The sequence below is a fragment of the Pseudophryne corroboree genome, chromosome 1, assembly GCF_028390025.1.
Source record: "Pseudophryne corroboree isolate aPseCor3 chromosome 1, aPseCor3.hap2, whole genome shotgun sequence".
NCBI lineage: Eukaryota > Metazoa > Chordata > Amphibia > Anura > Myobatrachidae > Pseudophryne > Pseudophryne corroboree.
In genome coordinates, this window is record NC_086444.1 from 1229294325 (window position 1) to 1229316540 (window position 22216).

The 22216-nt window shown below is 44.0% G+C and overlaps 1 protein-coding gene across 12 annotated transcripts in view; it reads left to right on the forward strand.

Annotated features, from left to right (window-relative positions):
• Positions 1 to 22216, forward strand: part of LOC134931284 (PC-esterase domain-containing protein 1A-like) — a 124367-nt gene that overhangs the window by 50783 nt on the left and 51368 nt on the right. For all 12 annotated transcript variants that reach the window (XM_063925400.1, XM_063925403.1, XM_063925410.1 and 9 more), the window contains exons 2-4: positions 16307 to 16401; positions 19161 to 19240; positions 21955 to 22187. In XM_063925400.1, coding sequence (XP_063781470.1) covers positions 16329 to 16401; positions 19161 to 19240; positions 21955 to 22187 — 386 coding nt within the window. In that variant the 5' untranslated portion in view covers positions 16307 to 16328. The remainder of the gene's footprint in view (positions 1 to 16306; positions 16402 to 19160; positions 19241 to 21954; positions 22188 to 22216) is intronic.

Sequence of the window (22216 nt, forward strand, 5' to 3'; positions counted from 1 at the left end):
GAGGAGAGAGTGTCTGTGTAGCATCACCTTCCTAGGACGGTAAAGCTAGGTACACACGTGTATGGCCGATCAGCCTGATAATATAGGGGTGTGTGCGGGAGCGTTGAATGATAAATGTTTAACACGCCCCTGCAAACTGTTACATCTCCTGAGCAGTTTAATATGTGCAAATGCACAGTCCCACTTCTCCTGTTTTCTATGTGCATGTCTGTTCTCTGTATGTATGGGTAAATGCACAGTCCCATTTCTCCTGTTGTGTGTGTGTGTGTGTGTGTGTGTGTCTGTCTGTATGTATGGATAATTACACAGTCCCACTTCTCCTGTTCTCTGTGTGAGTGCCTGTTCTCTGTATGTATGGGTAGTTGCACAGTCCCACTTCTCCTGTTCTCTGTGTGAGTGCCTGTTCTCTGTATGTATGGGTAGTTGCACAGTCCCACTTCTCTTGTTCTCTGTGTCAGTGTCTGTTCTCTGTATGTATGGGTAGTTGCACAGTCCCACTTCTCCTGTTCTCTGTGTGAGTGCCTGTTCTCTATGTATGGGTAGTTACACAGTCCCACTTGTCTTGTTCTCTGTGTGAGTGCCTGTTCTCTGTGTATGTATGGGTAATTGCACAGTCCCACTTCTCTTGTTCTCTGTGTTAGCGTCTGTCCTGTATGTGTGGGTAATTGCACAGTCCCACTTCTTCTGTTCTCTGTGTAAGCGTCTGTTCTCTATATGTATGGGTAGTTACACAGTCCCACTTCTCTTGTTCTCTGTGCTAGCGTCTGTTCTCTATATGTATGGGTATTTGCACAGTCCCACTTCTCTTGTTCTCTGTGTTAGCGTCTGTCCTGTATGTGTGGGTAATTGCACAGTCCCACTTCTTCTGTTCTCTGTGTAAGCGTCTGTTCTCTATATGTATGGGTAGTTACACAGTCCCACTTCTCTTGTTCTCTGTGCTAGCGTCTGTTCTCTATATGTATGGGTATTTGCACAGTCCCACTTCTCTTGTTCTCTGTGTTAGCGTTTGTCCTCTGTATGTGTGGGTAGTTGCACAGTCCCACTTATCCTGTTCTGTATGTGTCTGTTCTCTGTATGTATGGGTAATTGCACAGTCCCACTTCTCTTGTTCTCTGTGTTAGCTTCTGTCCTCTGTATTATTATCCTTTATTTATATGGCGCCACAAGGGTTCCGCAGCGCCCAATTACAGAGTACATAAACAAATAATCAAGTAGGAAAACAGCAACTTGCAGTTGACGACAATATAGGACAAGTACAGGGTAGATAAACATAGCTACATCAGCAGATGACACTGGAATAAGTATCAGGTGGCAGAAGACTGCTGGATGTGATGCAGTTGAAGATTATTAAAGTAAGAAATGATAAGCACATGAGGGAAGAGGGCCCTGCTCGTGAGAGCTTACATTCTAAAGGGGAGGGGTAGACAGACAGGGGTGACACAGATGGGGTACATAGAGAGCGTAGAACAGAGGGTTAGGATGAGATTTGGCTGGGTTTGGTGAAGTGGGTCTTGAGAGCCCGTTTGAAGTTTTGTAGAGAGGTGGAGAGTCTGAGGGGGAGAGGTAGGGAATTCCAGAGAACTGGTGCAGCACGTGAAAAATCTTGGAGGTAGGAGTGGGAGGAAGTAATCTGTAGGCAGGAGAGTCGGCGTGCATTAGCAGAGCGAAGAGGACAGGTGAGAGTGTAAAGGGAGATAAGGTCAGAGATGTAGATGGGAGAGGAGTGGGTGAGGGCTTTGTAAGCAAGTGTGAGAAGCTTGAAATGGATTCTGAAAGGGAAGGGGAGCCAGTGAAGGTCTAGTAAGAGAGGAGAGGTGGACGTAGTGCGTTTGGTGAGGAAGATGAGCCGGGCAGCAGCATTGAGGATAGATTGGAGTGGAGAGAGGTATTTATCAGGGAGGCCAGTCGGGAGGAGATTACAGTAGTCCAGTCTGGAGATGACCAGTGAGTGGATAAGAGTCTTAGTAGCATCCTGGGTGAGAAAGGGTCTGATCCTGGAAATGTTTTTTAGATGAAAACGGCAGGTTTGTGAGAGGTGCTGAATGTGTGGTTTGAAGGAGAGGGAGGAGTCGAGGATTACTCCAAGACAGCGCACTTGGGGGCTAAAGGAGATAGTAGTGCCATCAATAGATAATGAGATTGTAGGAGGTGAGGTTATGTGGGAGGGAGGGAGGGAAGATGATCAGCTCGGTCTTAGACTTGTTAAGTTTAAGAAAGCGCTGGGACATCCAGGAAGAGGTAGCAGAGAGACAATTGGAGATACGAGTGAGGAGAGTAGGGGAGAGGTCTGGAGAGGAAAGATAGATTTGGGTGTCATCCGCATAGAGATGATATTGGAAGCCAAAAGAACTAATGAGCTTACCTAGTGAGGACGTATAGAGAGAGAAGAGGACCAAGGACAGAACCTTGGGGTACACCTACAGTTAGTGGAAGTGAGGGGGTTGGTTGGATCATGAGAGGAGACAGAGAATGAATGGTCAGAGAGGTAGGAAGACAGCCAAGAGAGGGTAGTGCCACGCAGACCAATGGAGTGAAGGATTTGCAGTAGGAGAGGATGGTCCACAGTGTCAAAAGCAGCAGAGAGATCAAGTAGCATAAGTAGAGAGTAGTGTCCCTTAGATTTAGCAGCATGGAGGTCATTGCATACTTTTGTAAGGTCAGTTTTAATGGAGTGGAGAGGACGGAAGCCAGACTGGAATGTGTCAAGCAGTGAGTTGAGGAAAGAAAGGAAGTAAGGCGGTTGTAGACCATACGCTAAAGGAGTTTGGAGGCAAAAGGGAGGAGAGAGATGGGTCGGTAGTTGGAGAGAGTGTTTGGATCAAGGGTAAGTTTTTTTAAGAATAGGAGAGATGAGTGCATGCTTGAAGGCAGAGGGGACAGTGCCTGATGAGAGGGAGAGATTGAGAAGGTGGGAAAGATGGGAACAAGCAGAAGGAGAGAGGTAGCGGAGGAGGCGGGAGGGGATAGGGTCTAGTAGGGAGGTGGTGAGGGGACAGGAACGAATGAGGGCCATGACTTCCTCTCCAGATGCATGGGAGAAAGATGTCAGAGTTGGTGCGAGGGTTGGTAAGGGATGGGAGGAGGATGGTTACTGATGGTCTGATGTGATGTCCTGACGTATGGAGTCAATTTTGGATGTGACGTAAGTGGCAAAGTCAAGAGCAGAGAGTGAGGAAGGGAGACAAGGTGGGCAGAGGAGTGAGTTAAGAGTGGAAAAGAGGCGCCGGGGGTTGGAAGACTGGGAGGAGATGAGGTTCTTGAAGTATGACTGTTTAGCAAGAGAAAGGGCAGCACTGAAGGATGAGAGCATAAGTTTGAAATGGAGGAAGTCTGCCTTAGAGCGTGATTTCCTCCAGTGTCGCTCAGCAGTACGTGAGCATTTTTGCAGATATCTGGTGCATTTGGTGTGCCAGGGATTTGCAAGGGTGAATAGTGGTTGGTGGAGCAACAGTCAAGAGCAGAAGTAATGGATGCATTGTATGTGGAAGTGGCTTGTTCAGGGCATGAGAGAGAGAGAATAGGAGAGAGAAGGGAGTCAAACAGGGAGGAAAGGAATGTGGTGTCAATAGCTTCAATGTTACGCTTAGTGATGGTAGCCTTAGGAGGTAGAGATGGGGAAATCGAGAGAGATAGGTTAAAGGAGAGCAGGTGGTGGTCAGAGAGGGGAAATGGGGAGTTGGAAAAATCAGAAATATCACAGCGGTGAGTGAAGACCAGATCCAGTGAGCTCCCATTCACATGGGAGGGTGAGGAGGTCCACTGGGAGAGACCAAGTGAAGAGGTGAGGTTAAGGAGTTTAGAGGCAGGGGATTGTGTGGGGATGTCAATAGGGGTGTTGAAATCACCTAGGATAATGGTGGGAATGTCAGAAGAGAGGAAGTGAGGAAGCCAGGAAGCAAAGTTGTCGATGAATTTGGAAGCAGTGCCAGGGGGGCGGTAAATGACAGCTACTCTAAGATGGACTGGTTGGAAGAGGCGTATAGTATGGACCTCAAATGTAGAGAATGTATGGGATGGTTCTGGTGGTATGAGTTGGTAGGAGTAACTAGAAGGTAAAATGACCCCAACACCACCCCCATGGCGACCCCCAGCTTGGGGTGTGTGTGTGAATGTGAGGCCCCCAGCAGAGAGAGCAGCAGCAGAAGTAGTGTCGGAGGGAGTAATCCAGGTGTCAGTAATGGCTAGTAGGTGTAGGGAGTTGGAAATGAAAAGGTCATGAGTGGGGACCAGTTTGTTACAAACAGATCTGGCATTCTAGAGGGCACAGGATAGGGGGTATGAGTTAGTGTGAGAGATGTGAATGAGATTATCAGTGTTGCTGTAGCAATGAGGTGAGTAACATTGAGGGCAGGGATGATGAGAGAGTAGTGATGGTGCGGGTGCCTGAGCTAGGAGGGGAAACTGCAGGAGGTGGGCAGGGAGGGAGGTCAGTGTGATGTGGATGGGGGTGTGGGGAGGTGACAGGGAAGGGAGAGAGGGAGCAGGGCTGAGTTGTGGGGTAGCAGGACCATGGGGCAGAGGTGAATGAAAGTGGGGTAACAGGAAAGGAGGGGGAAGGAAATAGGGATGGAGGGGAGACAGAGGAGGAGGTGTAGGAGACTAGGGGGGGAAGGATAAAGATACATTATTAGGTAGACACTGAGTGATGTGGGGAGTATAAGAAAGCCTTGACATAGTGTTAAGTAGGTGAATAGGTTGAGGGAAAGTAGGAGTGGAGGCTCTAAGGGAATCGGACCAGAAGAATTGCAGAAATGCAGGTGAGAAAAGCAGTGTAGGCTCAATGTGTGTAGATTTAGTATGAAATGAATCAAAAGCGTAGATAAAGTGGGTGCAGAAATGTATCAGGAGTGTAAGAAATGAAAAGATTGTGAGGTTTAAGAAGCAATGGTAATTATGTAAGATTTTGTAAGTGTTTGCAGGTAAAATTGCATTGGTGCAGCTGTGCTTAAAAAAACAAAATTACAATAATACAGATACAAGCATTTGTAGGTGAAATGGACGGTTTGTGAAATGTCCGAGTAAGGCAGTTCCGTGCTATTTCATCAGATGGGACAATCAGGAGGTGAGTGATCTGAGAAGTGACTCGCATTTGTTATAAGTTCTTCAGGTTTCTTTGTTTTGTTAGATTGGTGTGCTTCTGTTTTCCTTCTTTTTCACTTCGATTGAATGCTGATTAAACGCTGCAGTTGTGTAAATTTTATCACGCTTTGATAAATAAATGCACAGCCAAACGGCTTTGCACAGCCTACACCATTGAACTTAACTAGAGGACTACTACAAGTGAAACCAATAATTGAAATCTGTAGCCACACCCCACCCCCTCAAATGCCAAGCAGTAAATTACCTTACAAAAACAACTCGGCATTCCACAAAGATTAAACTGGGTCTATATCATTCAAAACTAAACAAAAAAAAAAGTACTTCAGAATCACATACTATGCAATAATGTTTCAATTGTTATTACATAGCAGAGTTAGCTTTGCATATACAGATGTGTGGGTAGTTGCACAGTCCCACTTCTCCTGTTCTCTGTGTGAGCGTCTGTTCTCTGTATGTGTGGGTAGTTGCACAGTCCCACTTCTCCTGTTCTGTATGTGTCTGTTCTCTGTATGTGTGGGTAGTTGCACAGTCCCACTTCTCCTGTTCTCTGTGTTGAGTGCCTGTTCTCTGTATGTGTGGGTAGTTGCACAGTCCCACTTCTCCTGTTCTCTGTGTGAGTGCCTGTTCTCTGTGTGAGTGCCTGTTCTCTGTATGTATGGGTAGTTGCACAGTCCCACTTCTCCTGTTCTGTATGTGTCTGTTCTTTGTATGTGTGGGTAGTTACACAGTCCCACTTCTCCTGTTCTCTGTGTGAGTGTCTGTTCTATGTATGTATGGATAATTACACAGTCCCACTTCTCCTGTTCTTTGTGTGAGTGTCTGTTCTCTGTATGTATGGGTAGTTGCACAGTCCCACTTCTCCCGTTCTCTGTGTGAGCGTCTGTTCTCTATGTATGGGTAGTTGCACAGTCCCACTTCTCCCGTTCTCTGTATGTATGGGTAGTTGCACAGTCCCACTTCTCCTGTTCTCTGTGGGTGATTGGGATATAGCATTGCTGCTGGTCGTTGGACGGTTAGAGGAGAGAGTTTGGATGTGAGAAGTCATTATATGAGCGGTCTCCCTGTGATGGGAGTCCTTTCACTGTCCTGGAAGTGGCTCCGGCGTCCTCTCTAGCTCCTCACATTGTGCTTCATAGTTGCCAGCTTTTAGCGGTTTGAAACCTTGGATCTTATGGACAATAACCGTCCGTGGTGCGGAGAAAGATGACGGTAAATTGGCTGCAGGAGCCGGCCTGCCGTTCTATCTCCAGAACCATTGCGTCAGCTCCGATGTTCAGCACAGAGTTATTTGTAATTATTAATATATACTCTTCTCTTCTAATCTGTATTCTTACAGTATGTTATATTGACTCTACACAAATGCCGTCCTTATACCATAGATTCTAATCCTCTATAATATTACGTTTTTCCATTGATCTTCGCCTCAGAAATTGTCAGCTCCTCATCTGTTTTTTACTCTGGTCCGTTACCAGTTTCTGTTGGCTGGTCTTCTCAACTAATTACATATACGCTAAATCTTCAAGGACTAACGCCTGCTATTGGTATCCGCAATTTAGACCGCATAGTTATGTGGACGCAATGAGACGCGTGGATAACGACATTTAGCTGCATTGAATACAGAGCTAAAGTAAATATACGCGTTCCTGTCTTACACAGATTACTATAATCCAGGGACTAGTCACATATAGCTCACAGAGACGGGTACAATATGGAGACAGGTACTACACTCCATACCTGACTTTTGAATGGTCTTCAGTAGAAATTTATATCTATAAAACTTATTTAAGGAGTATCATACAATGTGTCATGATCCAGGCTATTTCAAGTAGGAATAGGCCTGGTAATGTCAATGTATGTGATATCAAGATATCTGATTGCTGTATCAATGTATTTTGTATTGAGAACGATGTCTGTGGATGATACCTGGTTTGAGAGGTAATTGCCTTTTAGTGTTTACTCATCAGGGGTCCAGAAATAGTATTGCTTTATGGAATCATATTTATGAATATTAATATTTAATATATCATATATGGTATTTAATATATGGATATATTTCAATTAATATGCATTTATCATATATATCTGCAAATATATTATGTCAGGCTTACAAACTAATTGGCTGATACATATATGCAGTCCTTATACATATGACTTATGAAGTTATTAAGTTAAGATTCCTTAAAGAGAGTTCAAGCTTGAATATTACCGCTCTTTTTATATGATTCTTTATTTACAGGCAGATCAAATCGTACAGAATAAGATATACACAGTAGTGATATATATACTAATTATAATTATATATGCTTCCTTCGTTACATAACATAAAACAACATGACATAAGTTTCACAAACAGTTTCAATTGCTAACATAAAATGTATACTTGCAAGTTAAAGATTGCCATCCCAAGAATCATTCCTTCTGCATGTTCTCCATGACTTCTCCTCCTGACTGACTTCCTTCCTTCTCCTTCTTCTTCTCCCTCTCCCTCTTCCTTCTAACTCCTAACTACAAGTCTGGTCCTTTTATCTCATATTTTACCAATTCAAACTATCATATTCTCATAGTTTCCAATGGAATAGGTAATTATAGGTTTGTCAGATTCCAAGGTGTAATAAAACAAACATTGAACTGGGCTGTCGTGTCCTGTTCACGGAGGCATGGTGTCATAAAAGTGTGGTGTCCACACTGCCTTAAGCAAGTATAGTATTGTAAAATCTGGAATGTCTTTTCATCCAAAGTTCTGTTGTATTGACAAGTTTTCCTGGGGTCGGTTACACAATGTTTTATCAATGGATGTGATCTCTTTTCATAGTAGTTAATTTATACTCCCTAGCTTTTAACCTTCACTGGACAATAGACAAACCAGTAGATTCTGATCTACTGTAAGCACACCTGTGAATTCCAATGACCAACAGAGCTCTGTCACATACCTATTATCATTTATGGCCTAATACCTTTTCTCTACAATGACTCTTGATCTTACTGTAACCTCTCTGGCCTTATTTATGACTAGAGCAGAATAAACCTGTTCCCTACACTATTTTTTACCATCTTGCTGTAAAACACAAATATACAGTATATCTATATAAACACATACACAAACCTAATCTCTTAAATCAGCTAAACATTACCTCATACATTCAAACTTATTTCATATCTATTCCTTACTATATATATCCAGTATACTGTCCACTATGGTAACATCGCCTATTTATAATGAATTATATTTTGATTCAGACAATATCCATTGCCCTAATATTATACTAAGTGCAGACAATTACCTATAAGGCAACAGTCGCCCCCTTGTGGCCATGAGAAATTCTTTTGATTGGCCACACATTAAACTAGCGTAATTGCTTCCAAATACATTTCAAAATATTCCTTCAAACATAACTTTCGTTGTAACCATAATATATACCATAAGTGTAATAATAATAACCATTATGATTTTAAAAATCTCTAAAAATTCTTAGCTTACCTAACCTTATTCTACTTTTTAACTAAAGCAGACAAAACTGAGGTTTTTATTCAGTATTCATGAGGAAAACTAATTTCTACAGACATTTGGAATACCATAGCCCAATTGTAGACCTTTTTTTCTGTATCTGGATCAGTACGTTTGGACATTTTTGCTGTTCTTGTATGTAGCAATTTACTGGGATAAGACTGTCATCTGCGTGGTTTGCTTGCAATTGGAGATGCCTTGCGTTTGCATTATGGCCTTGCGTTTGCAACATTTGCACCATTACTAGAAGTAGAATTCTTCGTAGCAGCTGCTCCTTTGCTTGCCATTTCGCTGTTTGAGGCAGAGGGCTGTGTACGTCGAGTGCTGTGTCTTGAACATTCAGTACTTGTGACGACCCTCAGTAATAGTAATAGTCTTTATACAGTCTTTAGCAGTTCTGTTTCCTTTGCGTTTATCCAATGCCGCAGTTGTGACCAGTGTCCATATTGCTTTTGCACAAACAGGTTGTGATTTTGAATAGAACAGGCATATATGAAACAGTCTTTTTTTTTTTTTTTTCTTTCTTTCTTTCTTTCCTTGCTTGTTAATAGTAGGTCTTAATTGTCTTCGGGCAATAGTACCACAAATGGCTGTGAGTAGTACACCTACTCTGTTCTGTATTTCCTCACTGAATAAATTACCATGCAGTCTTAAATCTCCTTATTCTACCTTGTACCTATTTATACATCTCAATCTTACATAAACTTATACCAGTTTAACCCATATAAAGGCGTTTTCTATCCTACCTATATTTTGACTAATAATTATTTAAAATGCTTTTGATGTGTATATAGTAACATCCTATCAATACAATAAATGAATATAATTTTGCTTCAAACAGATATTAAATATCATTTAGGAATGGCTTTAAATATATCTAATTCCATCCAATATTATTTTATATGCAGCCATGTGCATATACAGTGACCCTGTTATGCTACAAATAATTATCTTAGACTTGTGACAGTCTTTATTAAGAGAATTATTCATCCCACTTAATAATCTCGGCCCAATTTGTTATAACGTGGTATACCATCCTGTATTAGATATTTAATTACTTTTGAAGCTTTTACGAAGGAAGCATAGGTAGTATCTATTGTGTAATATATAAAAAAAACATAAAATATTTACAAGGTATATATGCAATGATATAAAATATATCTCAGACAAATGTTTACATATATGTGATTAAGGTATATGAAGGGATGAGACAGTTCTGTATAATCACAGTGATGAGATGTGCTGTACACTGTTGTGGGAGTGTACATGTAGTTTGAAAGACAAGTAATGATTACTTGTGATGAAAGGGTTAATGAAAACCTTCCCCTTTCTTGTGAAACTGGAAAAATCCTTGAGGATTTGTCCATATATCAGTCTTTAGGGATGCTATGTAGATTTTGCTGGATAGCAGCGATGAAAGGGTTAATGAAGACCTTTTCCCTTGTAAATTGGAGTCTTTTTGGAGTCTTGCACCATTCTGTATACAGGTTGCCAGGATTACTATGAATCAAACAAAAATACATACAATGACTATCACAGATATTTATACAGTGATTTAACATAGCTTGCTATGCATTCTGTCCTATCTGCTGCATGTTATCAGGTACAGAATTTACAAATGTGTCTTTTAACGATTGAATAACAAACAAACAATTGTTTCTGGCCTGTGCCAATCTTTCCTGTCACATTGTGTGTCAATGACAGCACAATTGTCGCTGCAGATATGATGCAGGTTTAATTTGGAAACTGTGGCTGTTTGAACATCAAAGCAAACAATGGCTTCATTGGATCTAACAAGTAAAGGAATGATACTACCGTATTCACTTGTGACCATACTCCCTTGTGATGCAGCCTGGTCCCAGACTGTCTTTAACCATAGCGTTTGCTGCTTGGTGTGGCTCCTTAGTTTGGAAGAATCTTGGAGCTTCTGAAAAAACCTACTTTTGTGGGGAGAGAAACTTGTTAAACTTTGCCAAATATGTATTGCAGGTCCCAGGGCTTTCTGTCTTTCCACACCTGTAATAAAATGGTTATGGCACCAGGGCATAAAAACATTTTCATCCTGGTGATCCTTTTTGTCATTGTTAATTGGTGTGTGGTTTGCAGAATGACACTCTGCATGTGGTCTCTCTGAGAGCATGCAAACATTTGCACCATCACTAGAAGTCTCTGAGTGCTCTGTGGGGGTTACATAAGTTTGGGAACTTTGTTTGTAAACATGCATTCCTGAATTAATTTCATGGATTTTCCCTTTAAACATGTTTCCAGGTGAATACATTTCAAGGTTTGCAACTCTGGTTGCCATGGGAGTTTTCACCATGGGGAACTTCCCCACCCCTGTGTGCACTGTACTGCTGCTATCAGTGTTTAAATCTGCTGACAATTCACCTTTGCCTAAGGGCATAACAAATTCTTCATTTACATTGGGAACTCTGAGAGTGTATTCAGCAGAATACTCATAATCTGAGTTACAATGATCTTCCCCCTTACTAGACACAGTATAGGGGACATCTCCTATTGCTGCTACCTCCTTTACATTAATGTGCTGTCTGATGATAGACACATCCGGCACATTGCTACTTTCTTCCTTTACCACAGAGGCTGTTCTGCTGGTGGTCTGTGTGACCATAGCAGACTCCATGCGCTGCACATTGATGCAGTCCTGCAACATGTAACTTTCCTTAATTTTAGGATCTTGACTGATTAAGTCATTTCTGACTCCTGTAGACTCTGTGTACAGAGTTTCACATACCTCAACACTATTCCTGTTTGGTGTTTCTATCTCAGCTTGCTTGCTGGATGTTATCTCTTCATCAGAGATCTTGACAATTTGATTACAAACTGTCAGGCTTTTCGCTTCTGCCCCAAACTTTTTCTGTTTATTTTTCTGTTTAAGGGACTTAAATAACGAATGCATTTTTGCATTAATGGTCAGGCACGCCTTACGAAGACGTGAACCTGATTCTTCTTTACATTTCTGTTTGGCTTCTAGAGCCGCAGTTCTGCGCATTTTTCTAAATGCTACAGAAAACTTTTGCATTTTTAACATTTCAATGCTAAATTTATATATTCTTTGTTTTTAGTACTGAAGGTATCCTCTCCTTAAGATTGACCGGTGTCTTAAGGTTAAACTCTAATACCTGGTACATTTATACATTTATTTGGAAATACTCTTTTCCACTGTGCACATTTTCTATTCTAGGCCTTTAAATTCTTTATTCTCATTTGTAACCTATTCCACTGTGATCTTGTATTTTGCCAGCAGGCTTATATCCTTTGGTGCTGCTTCCTAATAGATATTATGTTAGTTAAAATAACGTATATTGCACTAACACATTTATCCTAGGTTATACAGAATACAAAATTGACATTACACAATGGTAATAAATTTTCATAGATACATCCCCACCGTGATTCTGCAGATTTGGTAGCCAGCTTATAGCATCTGCTACTCCTCATAAATATTATAGATCAGATAATCAGATTCAGTAATAACAAGTCCAATTCGTGGTCGCCAATATTGATTTATGGAATCATATTTATGAATATTAATATTTAATATATCATATATGGTATTTAATATATGGATATATTTCAATTAATATGCATTTATCATATATATCTGCAAATATATTATGTCAGGCTTACAAACTAATTGGCTGATACATATATGCAGTCCTTATACATATGACTTATGAAGTTATTAAGTTAAGATTCCTTAAAGAGAGTTCAAGCTTGAATATTACCGCTCTTTTTATATGATTCTTTATTTACAGGCAGATCAAATCGTACAGAATAAGATATACACAGTAGTGATATATATACTAATTATAATTATATATGCTTCCTTCGTTACATAACATAAAACAACATGACATAAGTTTCACAAACAGTTTCAATTGCTAACATAAAATGTATACTTGCAAGTTAAAGATTGCCATCCCAAGAATCATTCCTTCTGCATGTTCTCCATGACTTCTCCTCCTGACTGACTTCCTTCCTTCTCCTTCTTCTTCTCCCTCTCCCTCTTCCTTCTAACTCCTAACTACAAGTCTGGTCCTTTTATCTCATATTTTACCAATTCAAACTATCATATTCTCATAGTTTCCAATGGAATAGGTAATTATAGGTTTGTCAGATTCCAAGGTGTAATAAAACAAACATTGAACTGGGCTGTCGTGTCCTGTTCACGGAGGCATGGTGTCATAAAAGTGTGGTGTCCACACTGCCTTAAGCAAGTATAGTATTGTAAAATCTGGAATGTCTTTTCATCCAAAGTTCTGTTGTATTGACAAGTTTTCCTGGGGTCGGTTACACAATGTTTTATCAATGGATGTGATCTCTTTTCATAGTAGTTAATTTATACTCCCTAGCTTTTAACCTTCACTGGACAATAGACAAACCAGTAGATTCTGATCTACTGTAAGCACACCTGTGAATTCCAATGACCAACAGAGCTCTGTCACATACCTATTATCATTTATGGCCTAATACCTTTTCTCTACAATGACTCTTGATCTTACTGTAACCTCTCTGGCCTTATTTATGACTAGAGCAGAATAAACCTGTTCCCTACACTATTTTTTACCATCTTGCTGTAAAACACAAATATACAGTATATCTATATAAACACATACACAAACCTAATCTCTTAAATCAGCTAAACATTACCTCATACATTCAAACTTATTTCATATCTATTCCTTACTATATATATCCAGTATACTGTCCACTATGGTAACATCGCCTATTTATAATGAATTATATTTTGATTCAGACAATATCCATTGCCCTAATATTATACTAAGTGCAGACAATTACCTATAAGGCAACAATAGTAAACAATTCAAAGGTTTGTGCTATGTGGAAAGGCGAGGAGCTTCAATGATCTTCCTGAGCTTATCTGTATATTGTGGCAATTAACATTGCAAAGGAACAGCATTTCAGAGGCCTAGGGTCAGGCCTGACTTGGGTCATTTCAAACAAGTTGTTTATTTACCCAACCGGGGGTGCATTTTTATGGGTCAGCAAAGACGTTTTGGCTACAAGAGGTGATAAATGTCCCCTTAGCCAGTTGTAAAAACTGTCCCAGTATAATGGATAAGCCCGCTTCATACCTTCAAACAAAATGAGATGGGTAATTAAATAATCCCTGATCATGTGACCAGGAGGGCCTGTATAAACTCTCTAAGCATCAAACAAGCAATATCAGGAACACGGGCTGGAAGGTGTTCATTTTGGTGGAAGTGGCCGTGCCTGGATGGATGTCTATATTCCTGTGAAGCTTCCTCACACAGAACTTAATGCACCGTGTAAGAGTATTTAGGTTCTGATTTTCTTTATTCCCTTTTTGTTTGATACTGCTAGTAACTTGTATATATTTTCTTAAACTCCTTATATTCTTTGTAATCTTTTTACCCTTGTAAACCCAAAGATATGTCTTAATTATAATAAAAATATCATTTTAGTTCTGACTAGAGATGAGCGGATTCAGTTTTACTCGGATTTACTCTGTTCTCAAAACGGCATTTTATTGGCTCACGGATGTCAAGTGTTTTGAATAGCCAATAAGATGCCGTTTTGAGAACCGAGTAAATCCGAATCCGCTCTAGTTCTGACTGCTGTGTTCTTGAACCCAGCGCCAAGTGAGGTACGGTACCTATTTTTTTTCATGAGATATTGAGATTGGTGGTTACAGGTGAAGCTAAAGACGCCTGCAACGTCCGTAATACATTGAAAAGTCTTTGCTGGTGGCAGCGGAGATTCTCACGGCGCTGGCGCAACTCTCGGATTGCTGTATCCGGAGTGTGTGGCGGCTGGGGTCCGTGACACAGTGTATCTTTATTTTGTATATAACCGTCTATATTGTATTTATCTTGTTACATTATAACGGCACAAATCAGACATTGGTTGTTTAATTACAATGTGTAATTGGTAATGAAGGGATAGCTGAAACACCATTTATGTACTCAGCAGTCTCGGCATCAGTGGGTAAAAACTGTGGCGCGCAGTTGGTTTATGTTCATCTCCGATGGTGGGACGGCTGCGCGTGTGCAGGGACCCGTTCTGTGTCCTTGCACGCAGTGTGCCCCCAAGCCGCAGCCGGAATGACAGGCTGTGGGTGGACCCGTACTTCATTCCCAAAACGAGAGTGCCCCCCCTCCCTGTTATCTGAGATAATTGCATAGTCCCACTTCCTGCTCTGTATGTCCGTGTCTGTCCTGTGTGTGTATGGATAGTTGCATAGTCCCACTTCCCGGTGTGTATGTTACTGCCTGTTCTGTGTGTGTATAATTGCACAGTCCCACTTCCTGGTCTGTTCTGTATGTGTATGGACAAGTGCACAGTGCCACTTCTGGTGTGTGTGTGTGTATGGATAGTTGCATAGTCCCACTTCCCGGTGTGTATGTTACTGCCTGTTCTGCATGTGTATGGATAATTGCACAGTCCCACTTCCCGGTGTGTATGTCACTGTCTGTTCTGTGTGTGTATAATTGCACAGTCCCACTTCCTGGTCTGTATGTTGGGGTCTGTTTTGTGTGTGAATGGATAATTGCACAGTCCCACTTCCCGGTGTGTACGTTACTGTCTGTTCTGTGTGTGTGTGGATAATTGCACAGTCCCACTTCCCGGTGTTTGTCACTGTGTGTGTGTGTGTATGTGGACAATTGCACAGTCCCACTTCATGGTCTGTTCTGCGTGTGTATGGAAAAGTGCACAGTCCCACTTCTGTTCTGTGTGTGTATGGATAATTGCACAGTCCCACTTCCCGGTGTGTATGTCACTGTCTGCTCTGTGTGTGTATGGATAATTGCACAGTCCCACTTCACCTGTTCTGTATAATATCAGTCTCTGTGTCTGTATTATTTCTATTGTCAGAAATCTGGATCGCACATGATGGGACTGCATGCTTATAGGGTTACACTTTGTGTATGGCTGTTATCTGTTTGCAGGAAACGTGTTCTGAACAGTATATACAGCTTCTCCTCTCCCCCTGCAGCTGTTCCTGTTAATGTACTTTCTAGTAGGAGGCCGGGCCTCTATGCAGGGCATTAGGAGGCCAGGAGTGGCGGATAGTGCTCTCATCCTGACTTATGGCCCTATATGAGCACCCGGAGGTCTTTGCATGCTCTTAATTAAGAATATTGTGTCTGGATGTCAGTAATAAAGATGGATTGTGTTCTCTGTCACGTAACCACTTCTGATGTAATGCATGCTATATTAACTGTAAGCTCTGTAGCCCAGTTGTCTCTCTGAGCCTGTGTGCTCTTAAGGGCCCCATACACTAGGACGATAATACCCAATTACATCCGATTTTGAGCATTTGGGCCAATATATCGGATGAAATCCGGCATTCTTAGTGCTATTATTATGTGTTTGGGCACTTCTTGTTTTTATAGTGCACTGTGTGCAAATTCTACAGAATCCCAGATCAGGAAACCCAGGTAACAGGCGTGTGGGTGTATGCGGGACAGGTGCCGAGAGGAAAGCTCATTCTGTGCTTCCGTGTGCTGTGTCATACATACATCATGGCTGGCAGCAGGTCTCTTTATTAATATATGGGAAATGGGATTGACTGTCAGGGAAACTTGGCAGCGGCCAGTGAGCAACTTCTGCTTTTCTTTTCCTATGTAGCTACATGCGCCGATCAGGCTGTGTGTTGCGTATCCTCTAATGCCGTATCTCTGTGTGTAACATTAGGGCTGGAAGGCGTGCCAGAATCATGGGGTGCCTCGGCTCGGCGGAGGTGCGCCAGCTGCTTCACAACAAGTTCGTGGTCATCATGGGAGACTCCAGTAAGTGATGTTATTACAGTGATGTGTAACTGGCAAACACACTAACAAGCTGCTGGGAGAACATACTAGGTATTCGAGGGAGCGTAGCGCTATCGCTGCATAATACAGGATCAGAAGCCATTTTGTGTGAGAAGTGTAGCGGTCACGTGAGCAGTTACATAAGATGGGAGACTGTACTGTGTGTCATGTGACCTGCAGAGTCGTACAGATGTATGAAAAGAAAGACTATGTGTGACCAGCTGATAGGCCTTATCAGTATAAGCCTGGCGTAGTATGGAGCAGTCCTCTAGGTTCTGGTACACCCGCTCCTCCATAGTCATCTCCTGCTTTCCCGGGTCACCCGCTGATAGGCCTTATCAGTATAAGCCAGGTGTAGTATGGGGGCAGTCCTCTAGGTTCTGGTACACCCGCTCCTCCATAGTCATCTCCTGCTTTCCCGGGTCACCCGCTGATAGGCCTTATCAGTATAAGCCTGGCGTAGTATGGAGCAGTCCTCTAGGTTCTGGTACACCCGCTCCTCCATAGTCATCTCCTGCTTTCCCGGGTCACCCGCTGATAGGTCTTATCAGTATAAGCCAGGTGTAGTATGGGGGCAGTCCTCTAGGTTCTGGTACACCCGCTCCTCCATAGTCATCTCCTGCTTTCCCGGGTCACCCGCTGATGGGCCTTATCAGTATAAGCCAGGTGTGGTATGGGAGCAGTCCTCTAGGTTCTGGTACAGATGCTCCTCCATAGTCATCTCCTGCTTTCCCAGGTCACCAGGCCTTATCAGTATTAGCCAGGTGTAGTATGGGGGCAGTCCTCTAGGTTCTGGTACAGCTGCTCCTCCATAGTCATCTCCTGCTTTCCCAGGTCACCCGCTGATAGGTCTTATCAGTATAAGCCAGGTGTAGTATGGGGGCAGTCCTCTAGGTTCTGGTACAGCTGCTCCTCCATAGTCATCTCCTGCTTTCCCAGGTCACCCGCTGATAGGTCTTATCAGTATAAGCCAGGTGTAGTATGGGGGCAGTCCTCTAGGTTCTGGTACAGCTGCTCCTCCATTGTCATCTCCTGCTTTCCCGGGTCACCCGCTGATAGGCCTTATCAGTATATGCCAGGTGTAGTATGGGGGCAGTCCTCTAGGTTCTGGTACAGCTGCTCCTCCATAGTCATCTCCTGCTTTCCCGGGTCACCCGCTGATAGGCCTTATCAGTATAAGCCAGGTGTGGTATGGGAGCAGTCCTCTAGGTTCTGGTACAGATGCTCCTCCATAGTCATCTCCTGCTTTCCCAGGTCACCAGGCCTTATCAGTATTAGCCAGGTGTAGTATGGGGGCAGTCCTCTAGGTTCTGGTACAGCTGCTCCTCCATAGTCCTCTCCTGCTTTCCCAGGTCACCCGCTGATAGGTCTTATCAGTATAAGCCAGGTGTAGTATGGGGGCAGTCCTCTAGGTTCTGGTAAAGCTGCTCCTCCATAGTCATCTCCTGCTTTCCCGGGTCACCCGCTGATAGGCCTTATCAGTATATGCCAGGTGTAGTATGGGGGCAGTCCTCTAGGTTCTGGTACAGCTGCTCCTCCATAGCCATCTCCTGCTTTCCCGGGTCACCCGCTGATAGGTCTTATCAGTATAAGCCAGGTGTAGTATGGGGGCAGTCCTCTAGGTTCTGGTACAGCTGCTCCTCCATAGTCATCTCCTGCTTTCCCGGGTCACCCGCTGATAGGTCTTTATCAGTATATGCCAGGTGTAGTATGGGGGCAGTCCTCTAGGTTCTGGTACAGCTGCTCCTCCATAGTCATCTCCTGCTTTCCCGGGTCACCCGCTGATGGGCCTTATCAGTATGAGCCAGGTGTAGTATGGGGGCAGTCCTCTAGGTTCTGGTACAGCTCCTCCATAATCATCTCCTGCTCTCCCGGGTCACCCGCTGATGGGCCTTATCAGTATGAGCCAGGTGTAGTATGGGGGCAGTCCTCTAGGTTCTGGTACAGCCGCTGTGACCTTATGGAAAGATCGCTCTCTGGTGTAGATCCATGCGGATGAATGTGCCAGGGCTGAAACGCCCGCTGCCAGCGTCTATAGACGCTATAATGCCGCCTGCTGCGTCTGTAGATGCCACCATCGGACGCACCATTGGAACTTGCGGCAGCCCTATGGCAGGTGCACTAGTAACGCCAGAGTATGGCCTCCTATGTGAAGGATGAAGCGTCTGTGTAGTCACACTAGCGACACACCCATAAGACAGCACCTCTACCTGCGCTCTATAGCCTCTGCCCAGTAATCCCGGCACAAATGCCTAGACAACTGGTGCGTACACACGGTAACACGCGCCCTACAAGGCTTTAGGGATTTCCCTGTATGCGGAGCAGTGTGCTCTGTGAGCGCTGACCTACCACTGAATAAGCAGCTATAAGATATCAATGGTTCTGTAGTGAGCGGGTCAGATGGTAATGTTTGCGGTGCGGCGTCTCTGCAATAGTCGGTCTGTGTTTCCCTACATCCGGTATATGACGCAGTATTATACTTCTGTGGTGACATTACATAATCATGTGATGGGAAATAACCTTTCGGTTCAGACATTCCTCAGTCTGTAGTCTCCCTGCATATAGAGCAGACCACCGGTACTGGCGCTGCAGAGGAAGCCGCTCAGCCCAACATAGCACAGACCACAGAGGGCGTAGTGTCTCATTGTTCCTCACATGTAACCTTGTGGTCTATGGGGCAGCATAAGGCCTGACAGGACATAATCGCTCACCGCTGTTTTCACCCTCGTTCTGTCTTTCAGTTCAGAGGTCTGTGTACAAAGACCTGGTGAAGCTGCTGCAGACTGACCAGTATCTGTCCGAGAAGCAGCTGAAGAAGAAGGTGAGTCCGCCGCTACGGCGCCTGTAGCCGGTCCGCACCGAGCTCTGCCCGCCTTCCAAAGGTGGGATTTAAACTGGAGTTAATTGAAAAAGACCCCGCTGCCACATTGCAAAACGAGACACTCTACCCGCCGTGCTCCAGACTCCTGAGTGATAGGTTGCACACCGCACGCTGCCACCGTCACCAGCAACACTGGTTAATGCGTTTCCTGTGGTGCTGCAGACACCGGTTATACTCCAGTGTTCATAGAATCTTTCCAACACACATTGCTGAATGATTTCTTCCTGTCTGGGTGATAATCTTCCCCGGGTGCTGTGTATGTGCGGCAATCTGCCCTGGCCGCTCACATATATATACAACACACACATACTCACACACATACATATATACATACATACTGTACATATACACTCGCATACACACATACATATACACACATACTCACACACATACATACATACTGTACACATACATATACACACACATACTCACACACTCGCACATATACATTCATACACACACCCGTACACTCATACATATAAACATACATACATACATGCATACATACATACATACATACATACACCCGTACACAGACACATACATATACACTCACATATATATACACCCGTACACACATACATATAAATACTCATGCACATATACATATACACCCACATGCACACATACATATATACACACATACATATACATACACATATATACTTACATACACACACTGGCAGCCCCCAGGCTCTGTAAAGCAGTTATGCTCCGGTCACAGACGTGAGGGTGGGTTATACACAGTCAGATGTGTAATGAAGACACGATTCCCCCCCACCTCTGTTATGTATCTGTGCCATGTTACCACACTTTACCAAGTATCTGTTTGGGCGTAATATAATTTCCTCCATCCTACAGGAGATCCTCACCACCTCAGATGGAGCCTCCGTTGTCTCTGCTATGTGTGCGCACCTAGTCACTGAGCGTCTCCGTCTGGACGGGCGTGCGCAGCCAGATGGAGATGCTCCCCATTCACTTTAATGGAGAGCGCCCTCGTGCCCGGACAGACGCTCTGAATGGGAAGCGGCTCGCGCGCTCCTGGTGTGACTAGGCGGACGGATCGCCTAGCCGTGCCGGGAGTGCACACCTGCGACTAGGCAGGGGGAGATCACGCTGTACATTACTGATCCATCTATCACACTTAGATCACAGGTTCTCAAACTCCGTCCTCAGGACCCCACACAGGTCATGTTGTCCAGGTCACCTGTAGCTTTGTAAGATGTGACTGTGACCGGACGCCTTCCCACCCTCACTGGCTGCGTCCTGCGATCACAGAATGGGTTTGGGTCACATGGGAGCTGGGCAGTTAGGGGATTCCTGCCTGTTACTGACTCCGCCCTCTGCGCAGTGGGTGTTATGACACTGCCACCACTAGACCCCTTCTTCCCATGTCGTCTGGAACCACAGTTCTGCTCAGGCTCCTACCGCCAGCACTTGAATAACCACTCACTGCTGTGTCTGCGTCAACACGCTTTCGCCACCCCTTTTGGTTGGTGTTGGCTGACCCCCACTGGTCACCGATGAGGCCTCTGTACGGTAGCGTGGCGGAACTGAGAGACGCTAGGCTCGTTATCTGGACAGCTGGAGAACGGGACTGCTATTTGGCATTCCTGGATGTAGCAAGATGGAAGGCAATCGTAGTCTCTTCCCTGTTGCTAGGGGATACCGCATACAACAAGATGTTCACAGCAGAATGAAGTAAGATGGTATACACTGAGGCACGCAGGCCTCCTTTTTTTTTATCCCAAACCAACACACAGTACCACAGGAGGGTAGTCCCACCCTGAGTCTTTTTATCCAGTCAGGTTATCTCACAAAATATAAATACACGCGCCATTTCAAAAGAGTTAAGAATTGGATAAAGCAAATTTCTGCACCTTTTCAGCTCCTAGCTGTCATTTTTCAAACACAGCCTGTAACATGACAATTAGGAGCTGATTGGTTGGAACTTTATCACCGTGCAAGGTATCACTCTCCAAGGCTTGATAAATCTGGACCTCAAACTTTGTTTGTATCTCAAAGAAAATGTTTCCCACCAAAAAGGCCTGCTAATCGCCACCTATCCCCTGCTGGAGCTAGGACAATTACCATACGACTTTCTATGTAAAAGTGTCTCAGGAAGAATTGTCAAGGCCTTTTAGAAACCAAATACCTCATACTTTTCTCACAAGTGCTTTGTCCATGCAGTTCTATAACCGCGCAGTCCATCATTCCGCACAGCGCAGTGATATAACTCATTAAAACATTTATAAACACTCGCCGCCCGGCGCCGTTGGTACAATTGAACAGAGCACCTAGCGCCTATTGTTACTCTTGAAAATGGCGCCACAGCAAGAGTGTTACGCCCTTCAATGCTGTGGCGGCCATTTTCTACACGTGGGTCGGGTCTCTGTCCACAGAGACAGTTGGTGATACACAGTGCAGCTGCCGGGTGACCTGTTTGGGGTCCTGAGGACTGAGTTTGAGAACGACTGCGCTAGATAATACACACGGGGACAACCCTCAAACAGCGTGCTCCATATCTATATACTGCCAGCTGCATTCGTTTTTAGACTCTGGATGAAGCGGCACAATCTGACGCTGGTTATATGGGGGGTGGAGATATTGTGTGTCCTCTGTCTCCGCATATTACATGTGTGTGTTTCCTGCAGGGGGAATTTTCATTTGAGAATGATACGTTGGTGGAGGGAGGTCTGCTGAATGAGATGCACAACGGCACAACGTTCCGGGAAGTGCGTCAGTACCGCACCGGCTTCCATCTTGTGCGCTTCTACTTCCTGACCCGCGCCTACTCTACCTACCTGGAGAGCGTGCTGGCAGATTTCCAGAGCGGGCCCCAACCGGACGTGCTTATCATTAGCTCCTGCATCTGGGATGTGAGGAGGTAACGTCGCAGGGGGCGTGGTCTCTGGA